Here is an 8,208-nt window from a genome sequence, read left to right as displayed (position 1 = left end):
TAGGGAGAGTCTGGAGGATGAAGGTTTTTTTTGATGGACGGGCCGGGCCAGGCGGCTCTTCAGCCGCATCAACGAGAACTATAACTTAAATGAACGAACTTTTATAGCTGGAACTGTAATGCAACCTGAACAATGCACCGACAACACGACAACTATATAGATAGCAAGATAGCAAGTAGTAGGCAGATAAGTGAAGCGAACCTGCGCCCGAGCCCGGATTAAAAAGGATAAGTCGAAGTCGAAGTTAAGAAGAAGTAGAGTAATCAAACTCGCCCGAAGAAGTCAGCTTCTCATCGAGGTCAAACACATCACGATGCAGATTATCCAGAGCCTTCCGACCATCATCTGTAAGATGCGGTCTGCCAGGCTGGATATGCTGGTCAGCAACAGCGAAAAACCTCGGCGTCCACTCGTGCTTATTCTCCCTGCGCAAGGCGGCCTTGGAGCGCTGGGACTCTTCGAGCTCGTGTTTCAGCCTGGTTGCAAGGGAGTACTGTTTCGCGTGAATGGCGGCAGTGATATCAGCCCAGAGCCGCCGGGACTCATACGCCAACTGCTTCTCTGGCGGCGGTGTGATTTTGGCCGCGGGGAAGAGCGGCGTGACGTCGATGAGCAGCTGTTTATCCTTCGGATTAGAAGGCAAGTTAAAATATATCCGTTCATGCCATGATCCTGAAATCTCAGCCAGTAGATGTGGAGCAGGGATATCCTTGATACGAGCCACGCAGTCGTTGTCAGGATCGTATCTGAAGACGGCTCCGACGACGCGATGCTGGGCTTTACCGAGCCAGCCGTCCTCGAGGTACTGCAGGATAGCCTTTATCTTGGTGCGCGGACAGGTGACGTAGCAAGTATCCGCGACGGAGACCGAAAGAGCACCGCGCAGGAGACCGCCGAGATGGGCGTCTGGGTGGGTGAGACGGTACTCTTCGTTGTCGCGGCGGGCGAGGGTGATGAAGATGCCGAGGTTATGCTGGCCCGGGGTGATGCGGACTGAGGTGCCCGTGAACTTGGCGCTGATCTGGTCGAAGCCGCGGGCGGTGATGCCACGCTGGGGACAGTCGACCCAGAAAGCGGAGACGGGGGGGTGGTGGGACGTCTGCTCCGTGATGTAGGATATCTTGACTGTTTCGGCTGAAGAAGTTGAGGCAGCAGTGGACGCGATGGACGGGGCGATGGACTCCCTGGAGGCCGACTTGGCTGCGGGCAGCGAGACTGCGGCTTCGGTGTCTTTGACCTCCCAGTTGCACTGATCTAGTCAGTTGAAGCATGATGAGATAGCGGCAGGTGGCCTACCCTGAAGAACTCGCCCAAGACCGAGTTGTAAGGCTTGCAGGGCTTCCCTTTGACGTATTTCTTCTCAATCAGCATGGTCCTGATAAGTAGAGGAGACAAGCCTACCAGGTCCTTGGTGAACCAGAAGCGCAGGACCTCGAGCATGCGCCCCAGCTCGTCGTCCGACTTTCCTATGCTACTTCACTTAGCTGGCAGATCAGAGTAGAGAGAAGAGATCTCACCTGGCAAAGCTCTCTGGCCTGTCGAGGTAGTTCCAGTACTCTGCTAGAGTAAGTATATCTAGGTAGAAGGAAGTAGTATAAGTAGAAGAAGAGACTAGAGACTGACCGAGGTTGGGGATGGGCTCGAGCAGCTGTGCCGGCAGGGAGAAGCGCACCGAAGCGATGTCCGAGACCCCGATGAAGCTGCACAGTCAGTATCTCTCTCTCTTTATCTTAGAGTAGACCTACTTGCGGAGGATGGAGAGAAAGGCGCGCAGCTTGGAGGAGTCGTCGACTGGCAGGTCGGTCGTTGAACCAGCATCGCCAGCAGCATCGCCAGCATCGCCAGCAGCATCGCCAGCATCGCCAGCAGCATCGCCAGCATCGCCAGCATCACCGACCAGGGAGTCGTCCTTGGGCATCTTCGAGTCTGCAGAGACAGAGAAGAAGAAGAAGTAGGAATAAAAGAGAAGTCTAAGAGGCCGACTGGGAAGAGGCGGTGACGTCGACCTCCATCTAGCAGAAGCAGTGACTAGTAAGAATAGACAAAAGAGATGAAGATGAAGATGGAGATGGAGATCTCTCTCTTGTCTGTCTTTTATGTCTTCTGTCTTCTAACTAGCTATCGATAAGGCATCTACTAAGTCCAGCCAAAGAAGAGAAGAAGAGAAGAAGAGAAGAAGACAGAAGACTCTCCTTAGTCTCTCTCTTAGTCTTACTCTTACTCTTTACTGTTGATCTCCTAGTAAGGCTCTTCCTGCCCAATCAGAAGTGCACGAGGTTGACTTACTTAAGCAGAAGAAGAAGAAAAAGAGAAGAAGAAGAAGAAGAAGAAGAAGATAACTATAGATGTTAAGATGCTGAGATGTTAAGCCAAAGACATCAGAGAATACCTGGAGATAAGATGGAGATAAGATGGAGACTAAAATGTCAGTCCTGGAGATACCCAGAGGGGAAGAAGATAATAATAGAGAAGAGAAGAGAAGAGTAGACTGTCTGCCTAAGAAGAAGAGAGGAGAAGAAGAGAAGAACGACTTTTGCCTGTCTGTCTGTGACTCCCTCGTCGACGACAAGACAGCCAGCAGACAGTCTATAAAACTGCTTCCTTCTCTTCTTCTTCTTCTTCTCTTCTCTTCTTCTCTTCTTCTCTTCTCCTCCAACTATCCTCACCACCAGGCTGAGCCCCAGCGGTGGTGGTGAGGATAGCATCCTTCGGGTGGCAGATACAGAGTCGACGGCAGGGCGGGATATGATGGTTGACCCTCGGTCTGTCACTATAAAGGTCAGTTGATGCTGGATGCTGGAAGACTGGCAGGACTGACAGAAGACACAAGACACAGATTCAAGACAGTTCCAGGTCAGTCTCTTCTGATGGAACTTGCCGAGTCCGTCGTCTCAAGTGAATCTCCTGCCGGCTTCCACTCACTTCTCTGGCTGTGTTGCTGCTGCTTGCTTGCATGATGATTGCTGTCTTCACTTCTGGCCTCCCTCAACACATAAATACCCTTCTCTCTTCATCTTCTTCTCTTCTTCTTCGTCTGTCTCCGTCTTCATCTCGACTCACTGCTCTGCCACTACATCCACTTCTACCACTACTTCTACTTCTACCACTACTTCTTCATCTAATGGACAGACAGTGCCAGTTCGACGAGTCCTGCTCGACAGGCTCCTCCCACTACCGCAAGGTCATCTCCCACATCTTCGGGAGGAACAAGAAGTGCACCGTCAACGTCCCCGACGCCGTCTGGATCTACTACTGCCGCAAGCACTACCAGCGGGCCCGGTACCGCAACGACGAGTGGCCCTTCACCCAGTGCCGCCTCGCCCTCGACACCATCGCCAACATGCAGGCCTGGGGCGGCGTCGAGTCCTTTGACCTCACCCTCAGACGCAGAGAGAGGCTCCCCCCGACTACTCCTACTGATACTACTACTACTTCTCCTTCGACTTCTTCTAAGAAATCACCAAAGAACATCCCCCGGCCGGTCCCGGACTGGCTGCACGACTGCGTGGGGCCCAACAAGTCCTTTGACGAGATCAGACAGCTCATCAACGACCTCCGCACTCACTTCCTCTCCTTAGTCCAGAACAACCAGGAGCCCTTCTTCCCAGACATCGAGATACTCCCGAATCTCCGGCGGCCATCAAAAAGACCATCTCGAGCCAAAGACAGTTAATCTTCTTCTTTTTCTTCTCTTTACAGTGTGGCTGATACTTCTTCTACTTCTTCTTCTTTTTACAGTGTGGCTGATACTTCTTCTACTTCTTCTACTGCGTGGATACCTTGATACTTCTGTTTGTCACTTATCTGTTTGTCTTTGTCTCCACTGAATGATAACTGCATTCTAATATACATATCCTACAAGTAATATAATACCAAGTAGATCACCAGGAATAATACTGGCTCTGCCCCGTGACTCTCCGGTCAGGCATCTGCACCCACAGCTTCTCCCTCCTCTCCCTCAGTGCCTTCTCCGTCCGGTCCCGCCACTCCCTCACCCGCGTCTTCTCCTCCTTCAACACCACCGCCAACGCAGTATACGGCGGACGCAGCCTATTGATCTGTCCCCTCGCCCGGTGGTCAAAGTCCACTCCATACGGGCCCCGGTTCACCCACGCCTGGTCTACATATATCTCCCTCTCGTTCCTGACAGTATACCTCTTTCCATCCTTCAACTTGATCTCCACCTCTTGACTGTCTTCCGCCGACTTCATCCCCATCCCTCGACTGACAATAGCTTCATTCCTCGCCTGCTCAAGAAACGCCAACACGTCCTTCGCCGCCTTCTTCTTACTATACCTCATCTGCATTATCGCGTCCTCGACCTTCTTGCCCGCCACCTGTCTTGCAAGAGGACCCAGCTTCTTCACCGACGTCTTGAACCAGTGCGATCGACTCTGTAGCTCTCGCTCGCTCTGCTGAATCGCCTCTTCACGCGTAAGTTGGCCGCGGTTCTTGACGGCGCGGATGACCATCTTGCGCTCCCATCGGGCTCGTCGCTCGGGATGGGGTATCAGAGTGCGAGATATCGTGTCTCGGTTGCGGTCGACAAGGGCAGTAGAGTGCTCCACGTCTTCAGTAGTATCTCCTTCTTTCTTCGGGGGCCGTTTAGGCGCTGGGCCGGATGTCGATACCTCGCCGTCGGAAAAGATAGAGCCGGAGCCAAGAGAGCCCTTTTTCACGGCTGGAGGACGGTGAGAGATTCTGGCTGATGATAGATCTGCTGAGGAGAAGCGTTCGGGTTTATCGGTGTTGTTGTTATTGCTGTTGGTGTTGCTGCTCATTAGAGACTCGCGGAGGAAGTGCAGATGGGCTGTTGAGCTCATGCTCCGACGGGACATGTCTGGCCAGTTAGTACTTTCCCCTCAATACAATAAGACTAAGACTCACTCGAGAAGAGCTGCCGCGAGGCAAGGGCTGTGCTGACGGCCACCATCGTGCTTCGTCGTGGCTCAATGGCTGTTTTCTTCTCTGTCTTCTCTTCTCGTCTATCAAAAAATATCTCGATTTTTGATGCTTTGACGCTTTACTCTATTAGGATGGCACGTGAGAGCTGACTAAGACAACTAAAGTTTATTTTTATCAACGCTGAACATCAACATCAACACATCTATAAAGTAGTAGAAGAAGTGATTAATCGTCGTGCTTTCGCTTGAATCTCGCGCCCTTCGGCTGGCTGCCATACGTCCGTCGTGCCTGCACCTTCTTGTCCCGGCTCATGCTCGCTCCCAGCGTAATGTCCACCCGCGGCGGCGTGGTAAAGCCATAGCTCTTGGCCACCTTGACCAGGTCCAGCTTGTTCACGTCAAACACAGACCGCAGGGAGTGCGATGCATACGCATGCAGATACGACCGGTACCCTTCTTTCGCAGACTACACAATTAGCATCACCCTATATATAAACAGAGTTAAGAGGCTTACCTGGTTGAGGTAGTAGTTCTGGCTGATCAGCTTCTCCAGCTGCGACTGGATGTTGATAATGTGCTTGGTAGGAAACTCAAACTCCACCACAGGCACCCGCGCCTCTCTCAGATGGTTGATGAAGCCTACCTCCGACGGCTGCAGGAACATCAAGCTTCGTCCGACCTTGCCCTTGCCTCGGGCCGTTCGGCCGACTCTGTGGATATAGTCTCGCGGCTAACCCGTTAGTATATACATACATATAAAGACGCAAAAAGTAAAGTAACTACTTACGTCGTCTGGCGGGTCAAGTTGCACAATGTAGTCGACTGCCGGGATATCCAGGCCTCTCGCAGCAACGTCGGTACAAATAAGCGTGCCCTGCGCCGAGTTGCAGAACTCAAAGAACGTGTTCGTTCGCTTCTGCTGCTTCAGCTTGCCGTGCAGACTGAGCACCGGCAAATCGATGTAATTCAGCAGCTCAGAGTAGTACTTGACTGAGTTGCAGCTGGAAAAGAAGACGATGATCTTCTTCTTGGCGTTTTTCTTCAGAAACGAGAACAGTAGCAGGAACCGCTTGTGCGCTTCGCAGATTATAAAGCCTTGCTCGACCCCGTCCACCGTGCTGTGCTCCTTCTTGTGGTCGACGTTGATGTACAGCGGGCCGGGCTTCAGGGATATGCGTGCGAGATCCTCCACTTTGGTCGTCTGCGTTGCGGAGAACAGCATCGTCTGTCTGTCCTCCTTGGGCAGGATGGATATGATTTGTCGTAGCTCGTCTTCGAATCCGACCTCCAGAATTCTATAACATATTAGCATCACTCAAAACACACTTTGAATTTGTCTTGTGCCTACCTGTCCGCCTCGTCAATGACAAGAGTCTTCAGGTTCTTAAAGACAAACCCCTCCGTCGACCGCAGATGGTCCAGCAGCCGCCCGGGTGTCCCAATCAGCACATTAACCCCCTTATTCAGCTTCTCCGCCTCAGCACGCCTGTTCGCACCACCAATCACCACCCCATACGTCTGCGAATGGTGCTCCATCAGCTCCCTCGCAACGCCAAAGATCTGTAGCGCCAGCTCTCGCGTCGGCGTAATAATAAGCGCGCCAGTCCCTACACACCGTTCCGTTAGCCAAACACGCACCAATCACCGTATATTCTACGAGCCAAAAGCGAAAGACGCATGATCTCACCATTTCTAGGCTTGAATTTCAACGACCGCAATATCTCCACGGCAGGTATCAAAAACGCCAACGTCTTTCCTGACCCCGTCTTCGCTGCACCCAGTATATCCCTGCCCGCCAACGAAGGCGGGATACCTCGCTGCTGTATCTCAGTCATGGTCGTAAAGCCCATGCCGGAAATCGCCTTGACCGTCGGTTCTGAAAGCGAAAGGTCGCTGAATTTATTCGACACGGCCTCCTGTGTAGGCAGAGCCATTGTATCCGCGGATGGCAGGGCGGGTACATCCTTTCCGGTCCCAACGCCATTCTCAATCTCAGCATGTTCGCTATCGTCGTCGTGCTGGTCGACTTTCTGCTTCTTGGTAGGCGTTTGTGTTTCTGCTTCTACCGCCTCTGGCTCTTGCTGGTGCGGCTTTGCGCTCTTCCCTTCAGAGCTTTTGTGCTTTCGCTTCCGCTTCTTCGCATGGTCCTGTGCCGTCTCCATTCTTCCTCTTTTCCTCTGCTTCTTCTTCTTCTTTCCCTCTTATATATTCCGATCACTTTCAGCCGTCGACCTTCAAAGCTCCTCCTCAAGGTCGTCTTTTTTTTTTTTTTAGATTTTGCTATTTTTTTTTTTTATCTGATAAACTTTAAATGTTCAGAAACCTAATATTATTACGTAAGTCGGTCAAATAATATTCCATCCGAAGGCTCTAGTCACGTGAATTAGTATTAGATAAGTACTGACTCAGCTTCGTCTTACTAATCACCCAGGAATAAGGAAACACGTGCTCGGCCCTTTGACCCGATTCTCCGGAAACTTTTCCGGCAGTTATCCCATTTTGGAAATTATCCCTGACGATCAGCGGGGCCGTGAAAACTCTTTTTAGCTCCAACATTTTTTTGATATCGAGAGAAAAAAAAGACTTTTCCGCCTCGTGAACGTCAAAACGCCCGGAGGCTGCTGGCTCTCCGCTGTTTTGATAGTTAGTCCACTGCACTGCCTGGCGATCGTCGTCCGATCGGCTGGTGGCTTCTCGTTTTCACAGGCTTCTGCGCTTCGGGCGGTCACGGAGCTCGATAGACTGACTTTGCAGCCGCGATCGCTCTCATCACGCCCGGCTGGTGATCGTCTCCCGGCGCTTATATCCCTTCAGTTATTATCTCTTGATCCAAGCTCCGAACACAAGGAGAGGATGATTGCTTCGGAGGGGCGCAGTGTGTCGGCCGGGAAACCATGCAGTCCCTTATCTGATCTTTCGCACTATAGTCCTACTATAGACGAGGCTATTTGTCCTACCTTATACGATTGAACTCTGAGCAGCAGCACGGATTTATCCTTTTGCCGAGCCATGGCAAACAAACCTGCGCTCTATCACCTGCTTGAGCTATGGAGTGCTCCCCTCATCCTTCGCGAGATAACTCTGGGAGCTTGTTTCGTCAGGGGGAAAACCCGCATCTGAGACCAGAAGACCCCATACTTACGCCATGATGTCGATGAGATGGACGTGCTGATTCGACCCGTTGAGTGTCCCTGCCAAGGTCTGACCCGCTCAAGCGCTGCATCAGTTCGCTACGTTTAGCGCTCCCTTTTCCCCGAACCAGTCCACGAGCGAGATCCGCTCATCCGTGAAACTAGCAGGTCAA

The 8,208-nt window shown here is 52.0% G+C and overlaps 4 protein-coding genes across 8 annotated transcripts; 1 reads left to right on the top strand and 3 right to left on the bottom strand.

Moving 5' to 3' along the window:
- Positions 1 to 12: 12 nt before the first annotated feature.
- TERG_02675 (uncharacterized protein) lies at positions 13 to 2,177 on the bottom strand. Of its 5 annotated transcripts, XM_003237919.2 has the most exons (6): positions 1,746 to 2,177; positions 1,624 to 1,700; positions 1,518 to 1,557; positions 1,402 to 1,471; positions 1,297 to 1,356; positions 13 to 1,249 (listed from the first exon to the last, which is right to left on the bottom strand). In XM_003237919.2, the coding sequence occupies exons 1-6, from the start codon at positions 1,916 to 1,918 to the stop codon at positions 245 to 247; spliced, it is 1,425 nt and encodes a 474-aa protein (XP_003237967.1). In that variant the 5' UTR covers positions 1,919 to 2,177; the 3' UTR covers positions 13 to 244. The 5 variants fall into 5 exon arrangements, with proteins under 5 accessions (XP_003237967.1, XP_047605713.1, XP_047605712.1 ...); XM_047749448.1 differs by having other exon boundaries at positions 1,624 to 2,177; XM_047749447.1 differs by having other exon boundaries at positions 1,518 to 2,177.
- A 579-nt stretch (positions 2,178 to 2,756) lies between these two features.
- Positions 2,757 to 3,673, top strand: TERG_02674 (uncharacterized protein; the record flags this gene model as incomplete). Its single annotated transcript, XM_003237918.2, has 1 exon — positions 2,757 to 3,673. The coding sequence occupies exon 1, from the start codon at positions 2,954 to 2,956 to the stop codon at positions 3,671 to 3,673; it is 720 nt and encodes a 239-aa protein (XP_003237966.2). The 5' UTR covers positions 2,757 to 2,953.
- Positions 3,674 to 3,881: 208 nt separating this feature from the next.
- On the bottom strand, positions 3,882 to 4,933 carry TERG_02673 (uncharacterized protein; the record flags this gene model as incomplete). The annotated part of the gene is made up of 2 exons (XM_003237917.1): positions 3,882 to 4,840; positions 4,888 to 4,933. The coding sequence occupies 2 exons, from the start codon at positions 4,931 to 4,933 to the stop codon at positions 3,882 to 3,884; spliced, it is 1,005 nt and encodes a 334-aa protein (XP_003237965.1).
- A 197-nt stretch (positions 4,934 to 5,130) lies between these two features.
- TERG_02672 (ATP-dependent RNA helicase has1) lies at positions 5,131 to 7,066 on the bottom strand (the record flags this gene model as incomplete). Its single annotated transcript, XM_003237916.1, has 5 exons — positions 5,131 to 5,370; positions 5,419 to 5,634; positions 5,692 to 6,199; positions 6,253 to 6,511; positions 6,592 to 7,066. 5 exons carry the CDS (start codon positions 7,064 to 7,066, stop codon positions 5,131 to 5,133), a joined length of 1,698 nt encoding a protein of 565 aa, XP_003237964.1.
- Positions 7,067 to 8,208: the final 1,142 nt, after the last annotated feature.

The sequence above is a fragment of the Trichophyton rubrum genome, assembly GCF_000151425.1.
Source record: "Trichophyton rubrum CBS 118892 genomic scaffold supercont2.2, whole genome shotgun sequence".
NCBI classification, from domain to species: Eukaryota; Fungi; Ascomycota; class Eurotiomycetes; order Onygenales; family Arthrodermataceae; genus Trichophyton; species Trichophyton rubrum.
This window is presented reverse-complemented; position numbering and strand designations above follow the sequence as displayed.